General features: G+C 41.0%; 1 protein-coding gene across 2 annotated transcripts in view; it reads left to right on the top strand.

The window, feature by feature from the left end:
• The window catches only part of sema4bb (sema domain, immunoglobulin domain (Ig), transmembrane domain (TM) and short cytoplasmic domain, (semaphorin) 4Bb), a 61,960-nt gene extending 38,700 nt beyond the window's left edge, over window positions 1–23,260 (top strand). For both annotated transcript variants that reach the window (XM_038701251.1, XM_038701250.1), the window contains exons 3-15: window positions 5,113–5,273; window positions 5,857–5,919; window positions 6,491–6,589; window positions 8,887–8,998; window positions 9,475–9,591; window positions 9,963–10,120; window positions 13,989–14,170; window positions 14,691–14,841; window positions 15,441–15,651; window positions 15,810–15,925; window positions 16,848–17,005; window positions 17,929–18,020; window positions 18,632–23,260. In XM_038701251.1, coding sequence (XP_038557179.1) covers window positions 5,113–5,273; window positions 5,857–5,919; window positions 6,491–6,589; window positions 8,887–8,998; window positions 9,475–9,591; window positions 9,963–10,120; window positions 13,989–14,170; window positions 14,691–14,841; window positions 15,441–15,651; window positions 15,810–15,925; window positions 16,848–17,005; window positions 17,929–18,020; window positions 18,632–19,404 — 2,393 coding nt within the window. In that variant the 3' untranslated portion in view covers window positions 19,405–23,260. The remainder of the gene's footprint in view (window positions 1–5,112; window positions 5,274–5,856; window positions 5,920–6,490; window positions 6,590–8,886; window positions 8,999–9,474; window positions 9,592–9,962; window positions 10,121–13,988; window positions 14,171–14,690; window positions 14,842–15,440; window positions 15,652–15,809; window positions 15,926–16,847; window positions 17,006–17,928; window positions 18,021–18,631) is intronic.
• The last annotated feature ends 2,538 nt before the right edge of the window (window positions 23,261–25,798 follow it).

Consider the following 25,798-nt stretch of genomic DNA (forward strand, 5'->3'; position numbering starts at 1 on the left):
CTTTGCCTGGCATATTACAGCGGGAGCGCATAGCAGGGCTGCTGTTGGTTGCCAGTAGTCACCTACAAATAAATAACCATCGCTTTGCCCAAATGTCAGGAGCAGCAGTGCTGCGATGACCTTGAAGTAACTTTTGTCGGCTTCTGTCAGGGAGCTCCAGTGTGCCGCTATCAAGTCCATTGTCAAATCATGTCAAGCAGAGAGCCTTGAAGCTGTGCGCTGTTGTGTAGCTTTGGTTTGTAGAGGGCAGAGATAAATAGTGGGGGTGGATTTTTTTTGTCTTGCATGTAAGATAAGCAGAGCTCAGATTGAGATTAATATCATTGTGCTGCGCTCTCCTCTCCTTTGGGTCTCTCTGCCCAGTAGCAAGTGAACCCCTTTGTCCCCATTGCCCCCTTGCCTTGTGACTTGGCTCATGCTGCTTTAGTAAATCTGGGGCATGTTTACTGTCAGGGCTTTTAGGAGTGTCTTGGCAGGCGTATGGCTACCAAGCAGCCAATCAATTGCCCCACCCTTGGAGTACTATTAAACCTCAGAAAAATAGGTTGATCCTGCTCTGTTTTCTCTGAAATATGATGCCTGCCAAAGGGTCGGCATGTATGTTATTACTCAGCGACACTGTCTGCAAGCTGGCACCCTCTGATGATATCTAACTTAGCTCACTCGTGAGTAAGCGCACACTGTGAGGTGAATGAAAGGATTCAGATTCATGCAAATCTTAATTAATGTCACCAAGCTATGGAGGTGTGGTCTCTCAACACTGCTATATATATATATATATATATATATATATATATATATATATAAAATAAAGATTTCACTAATGTGTCTGGAACATAATTTTTTTTTGATGATTGATACACATTTTTGCCCAAGAGCATATTAAAATATGTGTTAGTGCTTCTGTTAAAGGTATAGTACAATATTTTGGAATTTGGCTTATTTTCTTTCTGCCTAAAGTTAGATAAGAAACTTGGTACCACTCATTTATGTACAGTAAATATGAAGCTACAGCCAGCAGGCAGTTAGCTTAGCATAAAAACTGGAAACAGGAGGAAACAGCTAGCCTGGCTCCATCCAAAGTTTACAACATTTGCCTACCAGCGCCTCCTAAGGCTCACTAATTGAGATGTTAATCTAATTTAGGTTATCTAGTTTAAGTTAAGAGCAGAAGTTTGTGGTTTCATGGGCTCTGTGTCTTATTTCTTGCTTTCTTCGGACTACAAAAACATTGTCCTTGCAGATGAGCTCCTATTTGAGCCAATGCACTGAGAATTGGAGATTTTAAAACTCTATAAAGCGTAAATGCAAGACTTTGCCCTGATGTATCTCTGTTTTAATTCAAGACGTTTGGGGCTTCTCATTGTGTGTGCACATAATTAGTCAGATTCTCTCACTATAGAGCAAACATTTCTGTGATCACAGAGCAGCTGCTGTCTAAAATCCTCTGTGATGAGATTTGTTCCTGCCATCTTTATCTTCAATGATTTAAAAACAAACAAACAAAAAACATACACTACCAATGTCGGCAAATTAACTGCTGAGAGGTTATCATGTGCCAGTAGAGAAAAGACCTCCAGTTCTTGAATGTTGTTGGTATCGCATGCAGACCCTGCTCTTTCAGCTGTAAACTTCCCTCAAATTATGCATCTTTTGAACTATGCCACCTCACTCAAGTTTGGACCATTGGCCAATTTCTTTTGCAGCTTGTAGGCTTTCATAACTTCAGAATTGAGGCAAATGTTCATGGTTTGAATTCCAGGCTTAAATTCAAACCCCGTGGTACTAACTAATTCAGCATGTTAGCACTGGCAAAAAAGCAACCATATTGATGGAAGGTGTGATGTGATGAGCATTAGCAGAGGTTGAGGGCCCGGTTTGGTGACAGCCAGCTGATTAAACAGGCGGGTGATGAATGGACCTGGAGCCTGGCTGTGAAATGGCCGGCAGATGCCCGGCATTCTGCTGCAAGCATGTCAAAACACACACAACTGATCTGCTGTATCGGAATATATCCCAACGAACAAGCTTCTGTAGAGAGAGAAAGCCTCGAGTTTTTGAAAGTTTGAAACCTCCGCTTCATGACACAGCACAGACGTTCGTTATGGGCTTGACCTTCTTCTCTTATCAAAAATCCATCTCAAAGTTCTTTGAAAATAACATTTATTTCCATGCATGTTTCTTCATAGGTCAACATCTCAATCCAGTCTTCCTGGTTACCGCAACTACCACTCAGTACCCCGACATCAACACCCCACCCCACCCACCCCCACCCCCCACACTGCTCTCTGAGTTAAAGTTTCATGAGTTTGCTCTCCTCTGCTCGTTATTCCATTGTCTGTCTAAGGGGATGTCACTGTGATTTATGTCAGAGAGTTTTAATATGCTGAGGGAAGGCTGTTCTTGGTTCCAGTGAATGGCCAAAACTCAGGGGAGCTGAGACAGTCAAACTATATGTCCCCCTGTTGAGAGGAAAGACTGCTTTTGCCAACGGCGAGGTCCGCTGGGACTGAGTATACATCTCTTATCTCTTATCAAATTTAGGACAATTTAACAGACTGCATTTACCTTTTTAAATAAAGTTTTTAATACAGTTTTCCCCTTCTCCACATAGTAAAACTGTGTATTTTTCCTGTCCTGAGTGGCCTAAGGATGACAAGAGGAAGTCTTTTTCATTATTGTTATTTTGTATCCCCTCCCTGGATTTTAATGATGGGCCCCTCTCTTCATTGATTCCAGATGTCAAAACGCTTTTAACAGAATGAGGGTTGTTGATCTGGAAAAGGCCTAAGATGTGATTTTGGACAAGATGTGGCTTGTGCAGCTGGCTTTGACTCCCATAAGAGGAAGACAACATCTGCCAATGGGCCTCGAGTGTTAGATGAACCATTTGTTTGCGAGCATATTGAAAAGTTTAAGTTGTAGGGTTGTAAACATTTATTGCCATTTACCGGCTCCATTTGCATTATGGTCCAGTGCACCACCTGGGGTTGGAGATAAACGTGCTGTTGATGTCTTTTTCTTACTGTCAGAAGTGTCTAAATTTGAATTCAGTTTGCTGGTTATTCAGAAGGAAAAGGCTGTAAATGGTTTAACTGCAGCAAATATTAGTGTTGACGACTCCAGATATGAGCCAGTAATCTTATTTGGACAAGCAAATGGAGTCCATGACCCGCAGCGTTTTGGCTTGGGGAGCACATCGAGTGTGTTTTAATATGTTTGGAATGGGAGGCAATAGATAAACATTTTCAAAGATGGTCAAAAACTGCAAAGGGTAAGAAGTATGTAAGCAATGGACGTGCAAATATTTCATTGCATATATCCCGTGTCTTTGGTGACCTCTAGAAGATTGTTAGTCTTGCTGAGAGATATCCTACGATAACATCTACCCATCCAGAAACACACTGACCCCAATTATTCAGCCGTTGTTTCTTTCTCTAAAGATCACTATGCTTAAAGGACTTGATTAAAGCATTTTTCATGACTTCCTGGACCCATTGCTGCTATTTATACTGGGTAGTTTGAGCAGTATATCACACAGTAAGTCCAACTGAAAAGTGACCAATTGTCCGACTCATTGCCTGTTTACAAAAACTGGCTGCAAAAATCAATCCAATCCTCTTGAAACGTCGCTTTCACAGTGGAAAGCAGTAAAAAAGCTGCTGCTGATGCCACTGTGGATCCTGAGTTGTTTGTGTTGGAAATGCTATAAAAGGAGCAATGTGTACATTGAATCTTTACTTCATCACGAGTCTTTGCGGCTCCCGGGAAGGGAGCGGTGTGGGGAAAAAGTAACTCATTTGACTTGTGGCCCACTGCTAAAGAGATCCATTTGAAGAGGGTTGGTGAGCAGCACAATGAAGGCAATTTAGATTGGTGTTGAGTAGAAGAGGATCTTACTCTGCTGTCAGTATAGAGCAGAGCAAAGAGAAAGCTGGAACAGCCAGCACAGAAAAGTGTGGACGTGGCTCACTGGCGTACATGTGACACGTTCTCATGGAGCTACAGTAGCTGCTGGCTGCCACTATGCGCGAGGGATAAACAGAGGGGACAGTCTCCTCCAGTAGTGAAGAGTACAGAGATGACAACATGCTCACTGAGAGACATTTGTATCATAAATTGATTTGACTGGAACTCACCACTATGTGTTAGGCTGTAGAAACATTTGTGATGTGATGTCCACTTGTTCTTGTTTCCTGCTACATTTGTGGGTCTCTGTGAAGCCTTGGTGGAGATTCCCAGATATCCTAGGAGTACCAGAAATAGTAAAACTGGAGTCCCTAGTTGTTGCCTCTCCAATCATACATTGGTGTTTGGCTAACACATACTTTAGGCATTTGTTGATATGTAGTAGTGAGTGTTGGTTTTGGGAGTTTAACAGGTGTGTGTAATAGTGCAAAAAGGAGTTGCCCTCGAAACCCTGTTGTGGTCTGATAATTGTTGAGCAGGGACTTGTAAATCTCTAAAATGCACATTCTCTATTTAATGCTGTTTTTAATAACTGTGCCCAAAAAATCAGAACCATAGACTTGCATAAGTTACTGTCAGTTTGTATTGGGTCTCATATCTCTGCATTGTATTTCTCCTGGCAGATAATGCAAAGTTATTTTGTGATAGATGTTAATGTTAACGATGTCTACTCTATGATTCACCTCTACTTCACCTTTAAAATAAAGTGCTCTTTTTCTAGGTTTTTACCCGAGAGGAGCTTGGAAATTGGTTTATGCCAGCAACCAGATTAAATTAGTTTTTAGCGTTGTCATTTATAGCACAAACAGTTACTTTCCGGTTGGGTGTGAAAAGCGAATCACATACATGTGACTTTTTGTGCATAGTCACAAAGCCAAATCATTTTGTCAGGTATTTTGTATCTAATAACAGGGAATAACACGTTATTATTTCTGATAATGTGATGAAATGTTGGAACCCTTTAACACTCCTCAGCATTTTAAATCTCAGCACTGTGAAATGGAAATAATTCATTTTCACAGCTTGGTGGTATTGTGAGCCACTTATGTGCTTGTGAGCACATTTATGTGTGTTCTTGTTCTCCCAGCATATTATGATTATCGTGTGTGTGTGTGTGTGTGTGTTTTTCCTCCCATTTTCCAGATGCAAAGGAGAGGTCGGCCAAGAGATTCTCTATGAACGGCGTCTTCAATTACACCTCTTTGCTGCTCAGCCAGGAGGATGACATGCTGTACGTCGGAGCCAGGGAGGCACTGTTTGCTCTCAGCCTCTCGGACATCAGCAAGACCAAGCTGCAGAAGAACGTGAGTATGTCCAAATGCCAAGTGGATTGTTAGAGTCAACACTGCAGAAGAACAAGAAGTGCACTGCAAAAAGTGAGCTCTCAAAAACAAGGGGGGAAAAAATCATCTGCCAACAGAACAAGAATATTTCACTTGCTACTTAAGGACAAAAAAACTTGAAACAAGTAAAATTCTCTAACATAAAAGCCTCCTGGTAAGGAAAAAATATCTTGTCAAAAAATAACAAGTATGTTTTGCCTTCAATTAAGACAATTAAACTTACTTAGATTTTAGTTTTTGCATTGTGGGTCGGCAAATGTATGGTTATAAATGGCATTAGGAAACTAATTTAGGTAATAGTTTTAGCTGAGTTGTTCATATGGTTTGTCAGTATGAATCTTTAGAGTTAAATACTTGTGAAATGCAAAATCTAGTAGCTTACTTGACTCTGTGTGTTGCATCAGAATATGTGACTTTTGTTTATGTGCATACGACACACCAGTTGTTTTTATACATTTTGATATTAAATAAAGAGTCCTCCGTAGAATCAGTGTGGTTCCCTGAATTTCACATGACTTATTGAGGGTTTCTTTTTCATCTTCAGCTGACGTGGGGCACTCCTGCTGGAAAAAGAGAGGAATGCAGCTTCAAAGGGAAGAACCTGGAGGTGAGACGTTTCTTAAACTGCTCCAGCAAAACACCAAATAATGAAAATACCTTAGGAAAATAGCTCTACAGTGACAAAGCATGGATTTTCTTGTACAGGGTGTAGGTTCTTTTAGTTCTCTTTGAATCTTGTCATCCAGTCTTGTGAGAAGATAAAATGAGCATTGAGTTCTGTGTTGACAAACCTTTCCATCAGTGGTGTGGACTCACCAGGGGATTGCAAGGTTTTTTTGTGTGCTGCTTCTCTCTCTGTCTGCCTGTTACCTTGTTGTCATGCCAGCTGTTGTATCCCTAAGCGATAAACCTTGGTAATCTTTGTACTGCAATGTAAAACTCTGGTCTGTATAGTACAGAAAGCCCATCAGGCAACTGCTGTATGGTGCTGGAATGTTTTCCCTAGCTGCATTTGTGAAATGGGAACATTTTCTAGCACTTCTATTCAACAGTTTCTAAAGTATTTGTAATTTTTTTGTGGCTCTGAAAGATGTACTTATGATTAAGAGCTCCAGTATTATGGTAGTCAAAATTTCATTTCATAGACCTCACACACTCTCCGTTTCTTCTCCATCCAGACTGATTGCTTCAATTACATCAAAATTCTCCTGCGGCTGAACAGCACTCATCTCTATGTGTGTGGCACCTATGCCTTCAGTCCTATTTGCGCCTTCATAGTAAGTAATGACCTCTCAATCTTGTCTTGAGTTTACTTCTGACACTAACACAGCTTTGAATTTTGATCTATTTCTTTGGTGTTCTTGAGGAATCGAGCTCTTTTATCCACCATGTCAGTATTGGATCTGTAGTAATCCAAGCGTAACCAAATGCTGCTGAAGCGCTTTAGCCAGACAAGTCAACAGGGGGTACCCGAGCTGTGTGGTCTCCAGCAGGAGGGAAGCGGTAGATCTGTTTATCTAGCGGAGGAGGGAATCTACAGTGATGGTAACCGGCAGCAGGGTGACACTGATTTCAGTGATAGGGCAGCAATTGAGCTTGGCGACAGCTCGGCTCTTAAAGAGGGGCGTTAAACTCCCCCGTTTTGACGTCAGAGTGAAAGAAAAACACTGGATGTCTCAAGCTGAAGATGACTTTGCAGGACTTTAGGCCCTGAACTGAGATTCCAAGTAACTCTTGGAGTTCGGATGGTCTGTGTGAACACTCGTCATGTTGACAGTCCAAAACTGTGTGTGTGTGTGTGTGTGTGTGTGTGTGTGTGTGTGTGTGTGTGTGTGTGTGTGTGTGTGTGTCACCTAGAGCATTCCTAGCAGCCAGACATGTACTCTGTGATGCATAATATTAACATTAATAAATGTTTTATTTTTATAGCTGTCCTCAAAACAGTCGCAGAGGGTTTTACGGGCAGTGTAGCAGGGCGCAGAAGATAAACTAAACAATTAAATGACAGACGTGAAGTAAAACAAGCCCAGAGTATAACAACAACCCCTCGTGATGAGACATGGGAAGATTTTCCAGGCAACGGGGACACTCTACACTGTCCTGTTTGATTGGATTATTAGGAAATAGAACTTACTGTTACTGCGAATGGCCCACATACATTTTTTCATGCCTATCTTAATAGCACATTGAATGCTTTTATTGGTGGACCCTCCCTGCAACATCTTTCAAACTCCCTTCCCGCTGTTTGTAACAGCTTTCTGTTAAAAAGGCTAACCCCCAAGATTACTCAAGTGATGTCACTTTTCCTCAGACTTATCAAAGCGACCCCAAATAAGACATTATACATCTGTTTTCAGAGTCTGAATATTGTCCTACGTACTCATTGTAGTTTTGACTGACTTATACACAGACTGTACTGTATATATTAACCAGCAATTATTATAATTATTATAATCAGTGAAGTCCTATTATGAATCGCGTTTCCTTCTTGTGTAAACTATAGACCTATGAAACAGGCAAATTTAAAAGATAAGGTTTGTGTCATTTGTTTCTGAGCAAATAATTGATATTTACATGAATTCTCATCTGTTCCTCACTCAGCATGATGTCAGTAAAATGTAACTTATTGCACATATTCCTTATTATTCTTTTATATTTAGTCAATTTTATATTTATATATTTAGATAAATACAAATCCTCTCACCCTGTAGTATGTTTGCACAACACAAATCGGAGTAATGCATGTGCTACTGCCACATTGTTGTTTTTCTTTTACACATAGATCTATTATTCTTTTATAACTTGCACATCTGTTTATTCCATATTTATTTATGTCAGCTGTATGTCTATGTCTAGCACCTAATCACCATAGCAAATTCCTCATATGTGTAAAATTCTGCTTGGTAATAAAGCTCTTTCTGATTCTGATTCTTAAACAGGAGCAAAGATTGCATTTTGGGGAATATTATGAGGAAGGGATCAATACACATTCGAGAGCATTCATGGCGACAGGATAGTATATGTGGGGTTAACTCTCAAACTACAGTAGCAGTGTTTATAGTAATGAAAGAACATGTCACCCAGAGCAGCGGTGTTGCTCAGTGAAGTGTTTTTGGTGTTTATGAACAACCGCTTTATGGCACAGAGGAATAAACTAAACTTTGGCTACACAGATGTTTTCAGGTGTTTTCATGTGATGTTTGACAATAAAATAATATATATAATATCACCAGATGTATCCTTTTTAATATCTAATGTACCAGATCAACATGGCTCATGGGTTTAGAAGTGTTTCATTACAATAAAGCATCATTAGATTTGCTGGAAGTTTTATTTTCTCACTTTAGAAATATTACAGTATCCTAAAGCCAAGGCTTATTCACCAGGCAGTAGCTACTGTATGTTCAAAGTGACCAAACTCCCTGAAAGTCACTGCCCGGTGTGTATTGTAGTGAAGGAGTGGAGAGAATGAGCTTGCAGTTGCTGAGCTCACTTTAGCTCAGTCTTTTCACTGTAAGTAGAATTTAATTGGACTGTGCCTGAGGGACATTTGCTGTTTGTGTCTTGTCTCCAGAACACGTCAACATTCACGCTGGAGAGAGACGAAGTGGGCGAGGTTGTGTTGGAAGATGGGCGCAGCCGCTGCCCTTTTAATCCAGAGTACAAATCCACCGCCATCATAGTTGGTATGTAGTAATACACAGATTTTATTGTTTTCTCTTCATGTCAATTGAAAAGCTTGGCATGCAGAGAACAAGGTATTATTATGAGCGGCTTCTTGCTGGGAAGAGTCTCTGAAAACAGGCTCAGCTGTTTTCCGAAGCTACTTTGATGTTAACTACCACTTTGATTCAGTAATGAGTCATGATGTGCTGCTAATGTTGTTTGTCTGCATCAGTCCCTCTGATAAATAGGCGGACACCAACAGACACTGTTTGTGTTCAACTTCTTTAATAAGCAATTAGTGAATAATTGAGCTGGATATGTGTGGAAGAAATCATTTGTCGAATGCCTCACTCTAAACTATTACTGACGTCATCAATTGCAGTTAAAAAAAAAGACCCCCAGTAGATCATTTCTTTTTCTAATTTATTATGTTTAATTAATAGCCAATGAAGTTCTCAATTTAGTTTGTAATCTTTTTCTTTTTTTTCTCTTCCAGATGGTGAATTGTACACTGGCACTGTCAGCAACTTCCAAGGGAATGAACCAGTCATTTACAAGAGTTTGGGTCAGGGAACTGCTCTGAAGACAGAAAACTCTTTAAAATGGCTGCAAGGTAAACTCCATTTACCCCATCAGATGGCCGAATGTGTTCCCCCCCCCCCCCCCCCCCCCCCCCCTTTCATTATGTACCCAACAGAGCAGATAAGCTCCGAAAAGTAGCGATCATTAGCGAGGCACAGTCACTAATGCATGCAGACCGAGAGGGAAGACAAGCTCTCTTAGATTGCGGGCGCCTGGTCCTATCAGTCGCCGCACGTGCACTTCAAAACACAGCTTTCTTCTGTAAACTCTGACTGCCATCCAAATTTACGATGACACAAATGTGATGAAACGGCTGAGAAACGATTTCCCTTACGCAGAAGATAAAGTTAAAGCATGTCTGTCTAACCACATGTTTCCTTTGGGCTTTTCTGTTTTCAACAGATCCAGTCTTTGTCGGGTCAGCTTACATCGAGGAGAGTCAGCCAATTGGCAACCCCGTGGGAGACGATGACAAGATTTACTTCTTCTTTAGCGAGGCGGGAAAAGAATTTGACTTCTTTGACAACACCATTGTTTCAAGGATCGCTCGCGTGTGTAAGGTAAGACACCTGGGGTTGGCGTGAGGTCATACCACAAGACGGCCATGCAAAAATAAGAGGCGCAGCGGGCCTCAAGCTTCCTCTCCTTAATCCTGATACAATTACCTCAAAACAAGGTGGGACGCTACCATGTCAAAGCAGGTTTGGTAACATTTAACTGGACGTCATGTCTGTATAGATGCAATGGAAATATGTCAGTGGTGCGGTAAAGCTTTTTCTGTTTGACTGTGCAAACATGTTTTCAACAGTTTTGGTTTCCTCTTGCCTGAATCATCCTCTCCTCCTCACCATGCCGCCCTCCCTCCCTTTTTTCTGCAATGTCATCTCCCCCTCTCCTTCCATCTCACTCACAATGTCAGCTGCACTCGTTCCATCCCTCCAGCTCTTCGCCTTTCTCCACCAGCGCTTTGAGCTTTGCAGGCATTATTAGTATTCAAGGGTGCTTCGTAGCAATGTGAAATGCTTTTTCCACTCTACTATGTGGCCTGTTTCTGTTGCAGGCAAAGCACGCAAACTGTAGCAACTGCAGACTTCATTAAAACCGTCAACGTCATTCCCCTCCTCCCTTCCCGAGAGTTGAGTTTGGCCGATCACCCTGAATAATCAATGCCAGACTTGATGCCTTTTCACCTGTCATCAGATCAATTAAACGGCTGTGAAGCTGCCTGATACACATGCGTTCAGCATCCCTCCCTAACTGATGCCTCTTGTTCATGGAGGCAGTAATGTGAGTAATCGTGGGGACAGCATGTAATCTTAAGTGACAGCTTAATGACTTAGTCCTGCTAGGCTTTGGCACTCGATGCTGCGACACCTCTCGCAGCCGGCGGAGCACCTCCTGGGTTCTATATATGGAAGTCACTGACAGAAAGGCCCATAGACTGTGGCAACTTGCTGCAGATGAACTGTGCAGTGGAGACAGAAGAATGGCTTTCTCTGCTCTATAAAGCGCCTTTATTTCACTGGAATGCAGCAGCCCTCTCTTGCCTGACCGATATCTTTTCAGATGCTGTTCTGTGGCAGTACAGCAGGGATGCAGGTGGTCTGTTCTCCAGTGTACTGGGTAAATGCCCAAGAATATTAACAAATCAATGTATTGAGAGGATGCATAGGAATTCCAGCTACTGTCCAGTTTCTACTAAAAGAAATGCTTTAGATCTAACTAATTGTCGGACTCCAGATAGACATCTAAATTCATCTGTAGCACAAAGCCATATAGTTCTTGATCTTAAGCAGGAGTAAATTTCCATGAATTCTGGGTGAATGAAGAATTTTTTCCCCAAAAAAAATTTACTGTGAAAATTCAATGAGGAGTATCTATACAAAAAAAGTGTCACTGATTGTTGCCATGGAAACATGGCTGTCAGACAAACTCTAAAGTAACTCTTTTAGGCTTAAAATAAGTCAGTTTTAAAGTCTGACACTGTGGGTTCCCCCCTCACACAAAATTGAGACGACTGTACCCAGCCCCCACCCCAGAACTGCAGTTCTGTGTGTCACTGCTGCTGCTGACTGTGTTAGTGAGCGGGCCAAACAACAACAACAACAACAAACTTCCTGTGGTTTCCAGAACACCGGCATGCACCTGTCTACCTCTCACAGTGTCTTTTCCTCACATCCCTCTCTTCACTCCCCTCTAGCAACTCTCCCACACCCCCCTCACAGTTTGAAAACCTCTGCATGAGTCAAATCTAGGAGCAAAGTAAGGCTGACTGGCCCAACACTACAGACCAGTCCAACATATCTTTCAGAGCCCCTGAAGTGCTCCAGGCTGAACATGCTGAACTAGTCAGAATTGTGTATCACATTATCAACACACGCCCTGTGTACTCCTTCAGTGAGCAGAAAGTGCTGAAGTCGGATTGGAGTTAGGTAACACCGAGTGATGAAGACCCCTCCCTGTAAGCAGGCTCCATATCTATAAGACACTTTGACAGAAAGCAAACACTGTGTGGACCAGGGCTAAGGCCAAATGTGTTTAAATGTGCTGTATTTTAGTATCTGAAATATATTGGGCATATTGGTTCATCTTGGCAGACGTTTTGCTACATTATAAAGAGGTCATGTTTCTTGGAAGATAAGATAAATCAAGGCCTCTTCAGCTTTTTCATGCTGTTCTAACTACTGTTTTACTCGGGTTTGCCAAGTAATTCTGCTTCCGAGTTGTTATTTTTTTTCTCTCCCTCTTTCCTATCCACCCCCTCCCTTCTTCCACTCCCTCTTTCTTTTGTTTATTCAGGTGTGCACACTGAGGAACTGTGGAAAGCAGGCAGATTATGAACATTGTGTGACACCACTTTACTTCTTATTCACCTACTTCTCAGGTTGACAAACGTGAGGATTCTGACATGTGAAGTTCAGATAAAATGCACAAGCGGTTAAATACAGCACAAATACGGTGCATCAGTCCCACGAGGTTTCACCTCACCATTGAGCAATATGATTGTTTGTGCGTTACAGTACACAGAGGAGGAATCGGAGGGAACTTGCATTTTATTATCTCCTCAAGGGTGATTCACTCCTTGTGCTGTTATGTAGGAGTAGTTCAGGGTTTTGGAGTCCATGCTGATGGGATAGTTTAGATCTGAGGCAGGAAAAGTGTCTTGAGATTGGGTGAGACCAGTTGTTTTGGTCATCGTAGTCTCCTCCTGCTCCTCTCCAGCTTGCTAGCTCCGTTTGGGAGGAGTTTCTTCTGGTGCATGTATTTACAAGGTCTTTTGATAATTGCTAGTCATAGCAAAGTCGTCTGATAACTGTTTATGTGAATATTTGGTGACGGCTTAAAAGGATAGTGAATGTCTCCTCTGTATCTTGGAGGAGAAGTGAGGTGTGAGCCACTGATGTTGGTTTCAAAGTTGTAATTAATAAGTAACCATTTCCATTTCACCATCTCCTCTCCTTCTAAGAGCAACTGGTATTTTGTGCTAAGGCATCTTTTATGAGCTTTTTTGTCTCACGCATTTTATTGTGAAAATATCCTTTGTAATTCACTACAAATGCACCACACATATGCAGCACCACAGGATATGATTTCAGCTCTTGGAAACGCATCAGAACATTAAAATCCTGCTTGTTTATTGATTATTTGTCCAGTTTATTTCCTAGACAAAAGGGTCATAAATATAGTAACCACTTTCAGGTTCCTTTATTTCATCTCAATAGCACCCTCTAACTCAAACGGGAGGGAATGCAGTCTTGATACAGCACAAGGACTCAGTGCCACAGGTGTTTTCTAACCTTTCAAATGGCTAATAAATTGCAGCATCTCCACTCAAAAAGGTGTTTTTGGTGCTTATTATTATCTTGGATGTTTGAGCCTCACTGTGCAGAATGATGTCTCTTTTTGAGTTTGACACCAGAAGGCTGTTTTAAAATGAATCTGCTGAAGGAGGAAAATTTCCCTGTGCTCACCTTTTGTAAATCTCAGTTCAACACATTTTTGCTAGATTGTTTGTGATGTGACCACCAGTTTGGTATCCAATCGGGTTTCCACATCACACTTGTCTGAGGACTTTTTGAGGCCATATCAGACACACATTTCTTTTTGTATTATTATTTGTAGAGCATTTTTAAGTGAATTAAAACATGTCTGGAGGGGATCTTTAAATTAATAAATAGCCCAGATCTAAATTTGTTGCTATATTCTTATATTTTAGAAATGAAGTGAAATTGGCATGTGTTGTGTCTGGTCCAATCCCTTAACCATGTTTTGGGTCCACAGACATGCTCTGTTTTTTTTTCTTTTTCGGGATAACTGTAAACAGGGCGTTGCCTTAAATAAGTGTGACAACCAAACCTGTATAAACAATAATTAAATGAGACGTAACGTCTTCTGTAACATACAGTAACTTACTTGCACTGTTTGCAGGGGGATAAAGGCGGGGAGCGGGTGCTGCAGAAAAAATGGACCACCTTCCTGAAAGCCCAGCTGCTATGTTCCCTCCCTGATGACGGCTTCCCCTTTAACATCATCCAGGACATGTTTGTCCTAAAGCCCATGGGAGACAGCTGGGAGAGCACCGTCTTCTATGGTGTCTTCACCTCGCAATGGTAAGAGAAGAATGGATGCGTTTGTTCTGACCATCTACTGTGACACACAGGCACTTTAGATAATAAATCTAATTCATGGCACTGTTACAGTTTATGTTTGTGCACAAATACACACACACAGAATCTACACAGCTCACACACACACCATCTTGAGCCAGTTTTTATTTAATATCTGCACTCAAACTTGGCAAGTTGCCTTTTCTTACTTGGCTCCTCTGAATTTAGAGCAGCTGTAATGAGCTTAAACACTAACACAAGCTCATGCAACCCCAATGTCTAATTAATGTATCAACAAAATAAAGGTTTTAATATGGAAATCATTCAAGCGCCCACTCTACAACTGTTCTCCAGTGAGAAGTTGCTGCTCCAGTTTCCTGAATTAAAAAATGGTAGGAATGTGAGACTAAATCTGTAAATTACTGCTTTTTTCAATTGCATGGAAGTATGGAGCCTAGTAGTTCATGCAAGCAAAACAAACAAATTCAAACAGGGAAAACATATAAACTTAATGTGATCACAGGTATAAAGGAGCATCGGGCAGCTCAGCGGTGTGCGCTTTCACCATGGCGCAGGTGGAAAGAGCCTTCAGCGGGCGCTATCGAGAGGTCAACAGGGAGACGCAACAGTGGTACACCTACAATCACCCAGTGCCAGAACCACGGCCCGGGGCGGTGAGTGGTGCTGGCAAAACACTGTGACTAATAATAATACTACTATTCCACTTCTTTTGGTTCAGTCCATACATGCTGTGTATATCTCCATTTCTAGTAATTTATTTATTATTTCACCATTTTAATTCTACTTCATTCACCACCTTATGTCAGTGTTTTAGTGTTTACTCACTATTTGAATCTGCTCCCTTTCCCTTCAGTTCTCTTTTCCCAAACTCACACACACACACACACACACACACACACACGCACACACGCGCACCCCCCTCTGGTATGAACACACCGGCGTGCCCCACTATCTGTGTCTCTCTTCCTGTATGCGTCTGCTCTGCTGACTTTCTCCATCAGTAATACATCGTAAATACACAGAGCTCGTCTTTCAAACTTTTCCATCCACAGTTCCGTTTTCACAGCAGCCGGTACACCGCACACGGAGGAGGCTTGTTAATGATGTAGCCTATTGAAATGATCAAAACGAACGCGGTCCCGAGTGACCTCTCCACTGCTGTGTTTACTGTTGCTTTACCTGATCCGAGCTGGTCCAGGTCTACTCAAATAAGCAGAGATACATTTTTCAACTCTAATTTAATCCCCCACAGTGCGTGACCAACCACGCCAGGCAAATGGGCATCCAGTCATCCTTGCATATGCCTGATAAAGTGCTCAACTTCGTGAAGGACCATTTCCTGATGGACAGCGTGATCCGCAGTGCTCCCCTGCTGCTGAAACGCAGTGTGCGCTACACGCAGATCGCCGTGCACAAGATCCAAGGCATGGAGAGGGCCTATGACGTGCTCTTTATTGGAACAGGTACAGCTCATTCCACAACAACAGCATGTTTTCATGGGTTATGTTGTGGGTATTTCCATATATTTTGTGGGAAAATCTTATAGAGGGAAAAAATAAGATTCCAAACTATACCATGCCTTCAATATAAGTCACTTCCACTTGTCCGCTGTGTCTTCCAGATGATGGAAAGCTCCACAAGGCCATCAATGCCAACGATAAGATGCACATCATAGAGGAGATGACTCTGTTTCCTGAGCCTCAGCCTGTACAACACATCGAACTCGATCCTCAGAGGGTAAATCACACCTCTATTATCACTAACAATATTTATAGTTAATAGAAAAGTTCATAAGTACATATGTCACAATACACATCCATAATGATTGTCGTACTGGTTTGTGTCCGTTTATATTTAATGTTTCGTTGTGCTTACTCAATTCAAGTTATTTCAAGTAATAAAAATGTGTAAGAGCCAGATTTACCAGAGCACAAACCGGCTACAGACATTTTCTTTCCGCAGTGGCCATTCCATTGAGTTTTCCTGCAAGTTATAGCGCTGTCTGGAACAGAGTTTATGATCCTCTTTGGCATTTTACCCAGAGTGAAATTTCATTACCTTACTCTCTTTATTACATAATGGCCTCTCCCTGGGACAAAGCAGCCAAACAGAAATCTTATCTAAGATTATGTAATTCTAAGTCCAAGATACTTTTTGTGAGTGTATTCTTAGCTCCAAATAGGGATATGAAAGACGGACTGAACCCACATGATGTCTATCTATTATACTGGTGGATAAGATAGCCTAAATATAGACTGTACTTCTGGGAACACAGGGATGCGCTGTACGTCCGTATCAGCGTCACATTCATGGTGAAAATACATTTTTGGATGATAGTACTTCTGCAGTACATAATGATGCGTAAAGTCTGAAAAGTGTCGAACATGCAAAAGAATAAATAGAAATGAAGAAAGTGCTGTGTAGCAGCCACTTGTTGCCATGTGTTTTTGAGCACAATCAAATTACTTGGCTGGCATCAAATAAGAGAACAGCTGGTCAGAGTTAGCCCTTTGTTTAGGTTATATTCTTCTGTTTATCTTAAGTGTTTTAGCATGGTTTCCTTTTCTGAAATAACCAACTGCAGTTCTGTTCAGCCCTGTGTTTTCCATTTGCTGAGAGATTAGTATCACACAGACTCACACATGTTTCTCTCCTGCAGGGTCTGTTGTTTGTGTCATCCAACTCTGGGCTGGTGGAGGTTCCTGTGGCCAACTGCTCCAACTACCTGAGCTGTGGAGAGTGTGTGTTGTCCAGAGACCCCTACTGCGCCTGGACCGGGAGGCTGTGCCGGGACGTCAGGATGGCTCCACCTGACAGGTGAGAGCTCACATACACATAACCACAAATTCTTCAACTTTTCCTAAACATTCACTTTTAATTTGCTCATCTACCTTAAACTCACGGTCAGTATGGCTAATTTGTTAGTTAAGCCAACTTAACAGATTTAATTAGTCTGATAACTTCCTTTTCTTCTAAACAAAAGATCTTTCTAAACACAAGGAGCAAAGTCAATAAATGAAATTACAATTTACGGCACCATAATTATTTGCATTATTATATAATTAACTCAAAACTCAAATATAAACGTAAAAAATCATTTAATAATAATTTACATTTACTCTTACAGTAGCCAGTAAATACATACAACATACACATTAGACTTTCTGCCATAATTTACATCATTTTAATTTATTTTACTTTATTTTTACTTTGTTGTTGGAGTCATATTTAAAAATCCACATTCATTTAGATTACGGCGTCATGATTTTAGGTCAAATTAGTGTTTTTTCCCTGCAGCGCAGAGAGGTAGATTATCTGTGTGTGAATTTTGAGAATTTCCAAATTCCACAGATTCTCTTAAATAACTTGTATCTGTTACTTAAGAACAAATCTATTTGTACGAGTGCTCTGGCATGAGGACCGATGGTGCTTAAACAGGAAAATATGCCAGGTTTGGAAATGGTTACTTCACCTTATTTCAGACTTGTGTTTCTGCTGTGTTAGATATGAACATGCACCCAAACAAACTCATAAAATAAGCTCATCATCATGTGCTTGAACAAGTAGCTTTTAAAAGAGTATTGTGCTCTGTGTTATACTGATGAAGCCATACTCAGGCGCCTATACTAGAGGTTTTAAATGAAAGGCTTGGAGGGAGAAATTGGTGCATCCAAAGAAGTTGCCTCTCATTACAGCTGCTGACCCTCACCCCGTTGTTTGTGTGGTATGTTTTGTCTCAGTCACTGGCAGCAGGATGTGGAGGAGGCTGATACATCAGCAATTTGTAACAGGACGTTTCCCTCCACCAGATCATCGAGACCAGCAGCTTCTCGTGAGTGTGTTGTCTTTGCTAAAGTTCTCTTTGATTGAAGTGTTGTCAGACACCTCATGGACACAGCAACAGCCTGGACACAGAGGTGTCAGAGAAGGGGCTGTCACTTGTTGTTGCAGTGCTATATTTACTGTAACACTTGCAAATGACTTATCCATCAAATCTGTAAAGGAATAGGTCAACATTTTGGGAATTTCTCTTATTCGTTTTCTGGTAAATATGAAACTACAGCCAGGGTACAGTTATGTTAGCATAAAGATGTGAAGCAGGGAGAAACTGCTAGCCAGGCTCTGTCCAAAGGGTAAAACAAATGTGTTTACCAGCAACTCTACCCCCATAAAACCTCAACTTGATCTACTGAAGGGAGGATTTTGTTACCTCTGTACTGAGCAAGGCTAGCTGTTTCCCCCCAGTTCCAGTCTAAGGTAAGCTAACCATCTGCAGGCTGTAGCTTCATATTTAACTGACAGATGTGAGAGTGTTATCAGTCTTCTCAAAATATTGAGCTATTCCTTTAAGTTAGGTTTATATTATATGTATATTATTTGTAAAATATTCCTTGACTGGAATCTTTAATTGTTTTGACATTGTCTTTGGGTTTTTTTTTATAGGTGGCACTCATTGCCAAATCATTACAATCCCTGTCAACACATTCAGAGTGCTGCCCTGTAAACTGCGGTCCAACCTGGCACAGAGGAGGTGGCGTTACAGTGACAGCGCCAGCCAGTTCCTCTACGCTACTCCAGAGGGAAACCTGGTAGTTGTGGCTCAGGCCGATAGGATTGAGACGTACGAGTGCTGGTCAGAGGAGGAGGGTTTCCGCCAGCTGTTGGCCAACTACTGTGTGAGGGCGGAGCCCCGCCAGGAAAGCACCACTCTGATTGGCCACTCACGCACACCACACATTGAGCGAGAGGAGACCATCATCCTGCCTGGCGAGTCTCGTTCTGAGCAGGTCCACACAAAGACATACTGGAACGAACTGATTGTGGTGTGCGCCCTGCTGGCGTTCTCTCTTGTGGTGTTCTCCCTGTTCGTCATCTACAGGAACCGAGATCATATGAAGTCCATGCTGAAGCAAGGCGAGTGCCCCAACATGCAGCAGAAGAAGCCGAGGATAGTGGGAAAGCCTGCAGAGAGCTTACCCCTAAACGGTAACACCATCCCTGTTTCCACTTCTGATCACAAGGGCTACCAGACGTTAAATGACAACTACATCTGCAGCACGCCCACCCACGAGTCTTCGCCAGACAACAGCAAGAGCTTCTCCGAGTCCTCCGACAGGCGGCCACTTAACTTGAAGGAGAGCCACGTGGAATATTCCCCGACCTGCCCTCGGCCCAGAGTGAGGCTAGGCTCGGAGATCAAAGACTCCATCGTGTGAGAGCACAGTATTCTCTAGAAGATGCCACCCTGTATCTCCATGAAGGATACAGGCCAATGAGCAAAGGAGAGGAGACACTGACATCCTTCTACATCACAGCACCTCTTTTATTTTAGTCATCTTTGTTCTGTGATCAGTGCGGAGGTCATTTCGTTTAACCATTTCCACTCCGAAGCTAGAGGATGGTCTGGTTTGCTGCATAGGGGCAAGAAGAGGAATCTCAAGAACAGCGCAGCTGCTAAGAAAAGTTATTAAAAAAATTTTTTTTTATGTGAGTCATTCTCATGGCTACTAATGTGTGCAAGTGTAGAGCAGTAGAAAGAGCTGTAGAATTGTCTTTTTTTATCTCATCACATGATATACTAAAAACAGTATAGTCACTTGGTGCCCAGCCCCATATGAGTATGTGTAACCTTCTGCATGCTCTGCAGAAGATGGCTGCCACAGAATCTACACTTCTGTAATTATGCACATTAGAACCAAGCTACATGGTGACCAAGAGTTCAGGTTTAGGAGAATATAATACATGTGTTGCCTATTCATTATGATCCACACATTGTAGAAGCAAGTCAGAAGCACATTTGTTCCCTTTTGCTGAATAAATGTCATCACTGTGTTAGGATAAAGGCAATGAAAGATGAGGCAGACCAGGAAAATATACCACAACTTGGTTAAATAGAGCCCTTGTAACGCTGTTGGAACAACAATGTAAAGGACTGCAAGGAAGGTAAATCTGATCATAAATTATTCTCCAGGGCCTAAATTTACTTCCTGAATGTATGTTATTGTTCAAATAAGGTCTGTTTCCATTCACACATCACTGCACTATGGGCAATTTTGGGAAGCCATTGCTCTACATCTCTACTCATTGGAGACAGCCCTGTCCTTATTTTTTAAACTGCAGGTACTGTGATGGGCTCATAAATTGACACAGAGACCCTGTTTTTGAGGCGAATATGGCGAATAAAGAGACATGCCATTATTATGTCAGGCAAAGTGGACTTTACAAACAAAGAGAGCCAAGAAAAAAGGACCTCTATCATGTTCAGGGCAGCACCTAAATCATCATGTGCACTGTGCCAAAAAACAAAAAATAACTTGACTGTCTTCTTGAAATGCAATAGTGCCATTTGTTTATGACCACTCCCATGTTTTGTGTTGGCATTGATCACTGTCGAAGAGCACATGGCGATGGAACCAGAGTTGGGTTTCACAAAAGTAAAGTGGCACTAATAATAAAAAAATGTGAAGGGCAAGGTTGAAATTTCTCTTTAAGACTGTTAGCTCATAGCAAACTTTTTGGGCAAGATAATTGACTTTCTTGTAAAATCTGAACTGTGGCCAAATGTCTCCATGTGGCATGGAGAGGACTTCATGTGAAAACTTATGGTGAGAAAATATTCCAGTTTTCCTTCAGTTACCCATAAAAGAGTTATCTGCCTTCCTAGTATACACTGAAACATACAGGTACAACTAGTTTGAGACTATTGACCTTGACGAGCGCTAACAATACAAACCTTTTGGTTAATTTAAGTGCTAATAAAAAGTCACAGAACAACTTAGAACAACGGTCTCTGTAGTGGAGAGACAATATTTAGTGGTCTTGTTCAGACTGCGGCTGCACTATGTAGTAATGTAGTGGCACAGAGCGCTGTATTAGCTCAATATAACCTCCTCCTGCCCCACCAGGTTACATTTCTTACATACATGCCATTCAACCCACTCAGTCTGATGTCAAGGTGACATTAACGTGAAAGCACAAGTAATCACAGTTTTGAAAACTAACAGGTTTGCACATGTCAGTAAAATTGGAACGAATTCTAAGAAATGCAACTACTGAGAGGCAGAAGGTGGTGTGGCTGCTAAGGAAAATGATTTTTAGAAATCACTTATTACAGGGACCAGTGCAGCCATTACGAACACACTTGCACCCACATTGCTCAGACTTTTGAGACTTAACAAGCAGAATTTTCCAAAGATGTAGGACGCTGATAGTGTTGTTTAAATCTGAATGAGAACATTTACACAACCATAGTGACACCATGGCACCACATGTCTTAGAATACAACACCAATTCACTGTATTGATCAAATAAGCCTACAGTATATTCCAGAATCATACAGAATAAACATTTTGCTATTTTGAACACTGAGCAGACGAAATGTTATGTTACAGCTACAGGTTGACAAACTAATTGCACAGAATACTGTGCAACAGTGGTCAGTGTTTCCTTTTGTTTTACTTTTTGCTGTGTATATACAGTATCTGTGCTTAATATTGTGTGTTTTTAAGGGACCTTGTGCAAGATGTGTTGTAGAGATAGTCTTGAAACTAGAGAGTGAACACTGCTGATATTTTGTTTTCATAGTGCTTTACTGCCTACTTCAGCATACATTTAAACTCTTGCACAGAACACTGCACATTTCTCACCATGCTGTTAGTTCAGCACCTGGGCTGTTTTTTATCAAGCACGTCAAAGCAGGAGAGGTATCTGTTTTTATTTTCATAATATACTGAATTAAAGGGGTACTTTGATATTGTAGGATAAAGGCTTATTCACTTGCTTAAGAGTTAAAAGAGAAGATTGATACCACTCTCATTGTCTGCATGCTAAATATGCAGGTACCACCTGCAGCCAGTTAGCTTAGCTTAACGTAAAAACTGAAAACGGGGACAAAAAACTGTATAATAACACCCTATAGTCTTGTTGCCTTGAGTATGCCAGGAAACCAACAGAAAATGCAGGAAGTCCCTGCTCCTGACAAAGAAATAGTTTGGCACATAAAACCTCATAAAATGTAATTTTTTACTCTTTGGATTTTGTAAATAGTAAAAAAAAAAAAAAGATTGTTTGGCCTTTGGACAGAACTAGGCTAGCTGTTAGTTCCTGTTTCAAGTATTTATGCTAAGCTAACCAGCTGTTGGCTGTAGCTTCATATTTACAGAACAGATATGAGAGTGGTATCAATCTTCTCATCTAACTCTTGGATGATGAAAGATGTGTATTTCCCAAAAGTTCTACCCGTACCTTTTTAATTTTGTTTGCTCACATGCCAGCTGAGACTGATCAAATAAACCAGAGTAAAACATTTGCCAACAGATAATATAACAAGAACAAATCAGATTCTAAAAGCCTTGGTGCAAAGCATTGTTTGTCACCACAGCTAAGACAGATTTTCTAAACTATAAAATGTCTCTTGCTGAATATCCTGCTTTGAGATGCTTTGTAGATAACCTCAACATATTTTCCAAATGCCTTTTAGATGTCAGGTTGTTCTGCCTTTAGCCATGTGCCACATTGTACACCGCCCAGCAGTGACCTCACCAACAGAAATGTGGTGAATGGCGTGATTGTAGCCCTCCATGGGCACACTTAACTCCAACACTCAACACGGGTCAACAGTAGATTTACAGATTCACCCAAGCCACCATTAACTTAACCTGCAAACAATAAGACTGGGAGCTGCTCAAAATCTTGTACAATTCTGCTGCTTTTGCTTGTGTCAAAGGTGATACTGTGCACATAGGAAACATCTTTCTGAGGAGGTCAATATTTAATAATAATACTTGTTAATCTCATATAGAAAAACTGAATTTACAATACCATTTGACCTTAATAGTTAATAATGCCCAAAAGGTAAATAGTGTCATAAAAGCATATTTATTAATGACGTGCTTTTCATTAAAAAAGCCAATAATCCCGTGGTGATTGATGCTTCATTTTGAGTGGCTCCTCAGTAATGCAACATACTGTACTGGACATGAATGTAGCCAACTATATCACATTTTGTAGAACATCTACAGCAGTCTATTTTCCTAAAAAAAAAAAAAAACGGCTTAAGTAGGCAATCCATTGCAACATCTTTACAGGATTTTGTTTAAACGGTCATACTACAAAGAAACTGTACAATAGAAGTAATTAATCAGTTGTGCTGCACGATGTAGTACTGCAGTAAGATGCAAGCGCAACTCCAAATCCTCCATATCGGCTCAGCCATGAGACACAGCAACAGCTTTGCCTCAGCATACTGAACACCATAAGCTTAGTTGACTGAATAACTATTAGACAAATGTGGTCTTGCCTGCATGATTTCTTTTATTTGTTGTGTACAAATAACATTGTGAACTGTATTTTTTGTATCATTGAGATTGTGACTGTTGTTTTTATTATGATGTACATAAAAGCACTTTATTTTAATTTTTTAAGATAAATGAATAAAATACATGTTTTGACACATGCATGTGCGAGTCCATTTTATGCTGTAAATTGCTTTTGCACAGAAGGTGTGTTTGAGAGAGAGAGAGAGAAGGTGAAAATGGCTTACTTCAATACCAAGAAATAGAGTTGAAAAAGCAGAAGTACAAAAAACATTTTTACAATTGTATATGTATGTTTGTTTATTTATTTATATATATATATATATATATATATAGAACAAAATCATAAATGCAACACTTTTGTTTTTGCCTCTATTCATCAAGAGCTGAACTCAAAGATCTAAGACTTTCTCTGTGTACACAAAAGGCCTATTTCTCTCAAATATTGTTCACAAATCTGTCAAAATCTGTGTTAGTGAGCACTTCTCCTTTGCCAAGATAATCCATCCACCTCACAGGTGTGGCATATCAAGATGCTGATCAGACAGCATGGGTATTGCACAGGTGTGCCTTAGGCTGGTCTCAATAGAAGGCCACTCAAAAAAAATAAAAAATTATATATGTATATAGAAATAGGTTCAGACTGTAATATGAGGTGTCTGACAACATCATGGAAAGGATCCCTATCAGTGACTCTCATAAATGAACTTAACGTAAAATTGGTTAATTGTATTTTTGTTTTTCAGGGTGGAAGTCATGCTCACATTAGCTGATTGGCATCAGTTGCTTCATTTATGTTTTGCCATTAATGGCTTATTCTTAAGCTGCTGGGCTACCAGCTGACTTATAATGTCCAACCATGTTGGTGTACACTGTGGCCATTGTAACCTGACACCGCCAACACGGTGCTGCTACAGCCACCTCCACCACGCCAGTCTCCTCAAATGTACTGGATGTTTTTGTATTGTTGATTTAATTGTATATGTTTAGTAGTGGGGGTTGAAGTGTTTTTGACTGAAATTAAGTTACAACCAAAATATAAAGCTCTGATTCCAGCTGATGAGAGTGTCTTCCTCACAGCACTGAAAATGATGGCTGGAGCTCCTCATACCCAGTTACAGTATATTAATGCTGCACGCTGGTCATGGCAGTTTCAAAGGGCAGCCCTGTCACAAATGTCAGCTTTTGAATCGATACATCAAGTTATTTTTGGGCACTGTGTGTAGCTGCCACCCAATACTGAATGATGTTTACTCAGTAGGGAAAGAGAGATGATGACACAGGGATGCTGTGTCTCACTGCTGCTGTTTGATCATGGTACAGCACAGGTAAAGACTGGGTTTGGTTTTCTTTCCAGTTTGTCTCTCTGCTGTGTACTCTCCACCAACACCTCTTATCAAACCAGACTTCTTGGGTCAAATCCACATGACGATTACTTGAATATCAAGGACCTTGCCATAAAAGAGGTCACTCTACAAGTAATGTCCATGCCCTTTCTCACAACCTGGGATCACAAGACGTTCAACAGTACATCTTTAAATATCTTCTTCTGGAGCATTTAAACACACCCAGTTTTTTAGTTTTCCTCATTTATTCCTGATTTCACAGCTGCTGCAAACATTAAGCAACTTCTGACATCCTCCACCACTTGTGAACTGCACATCACTGATCATTTGCACAAGACATCTGCATACATCCAGCCTGTTTGGAAAACTCACAGTTTTGTACTATATTAACGTAGCTGTATGTGACATTCACTGCCACTAAATGTCGCACTACAGCACCAGCACCTCAGACCAAAACAAATGGGCTCTACAGCTCAACAGTCTCTATTGGGAAAACAGTAATCTTACCTCGCAGATCATTGTGCAACCCACTTCATTCAAGCTGCAATGGCCGCAGGGAACAAATGCGTCAGTCAAAGAATGTCCAAAAAAAGTGCTTGTTTTTGCCACTGACAGGCTCAGATTGTATCTGACAACATTATGGAAAGCACCGCTACAGAGATAGACCATTTTTTAAACGAGAAACAGCCATTATATTGCTCTCACCACCAGACTCCATTGAGAAAAATAATCATTTTTATCTTGCAGGTCATTGTTAAACAAACTTAATTCAAACTCAAACAAAAACTAAATAAAACTAATAAAAACCATATGTCTCACCATTTCTAGTTACTTAATAACAGTGTTAGATGAGAAAGAAACAGCTGTTATATCTCTCTCCTCACAAGGAGGGACTCACATGCACTAAAAGGCTGCGATAACAACAGAGGCAGATGGAGTGTGATGTCGTT

This window comes from Micropterus salmoides, unplaced genomic scaffold, assembly GCF_014851395.1.
Source record: "Micropterus salmoides isolate LMB-PRFRI ecotype aquatic unplaced genomic scaffold, ASM1485139v1 Ms_hic_scaffold_6, whole genome shotgun sequence".
NCBI classification, from domain to species: Eukaryota; Metazoa; Chordata; class Actinopteri; order Centrarchiformes; family Centrarchidae; genus Micropterus; species Micropterus salmoides.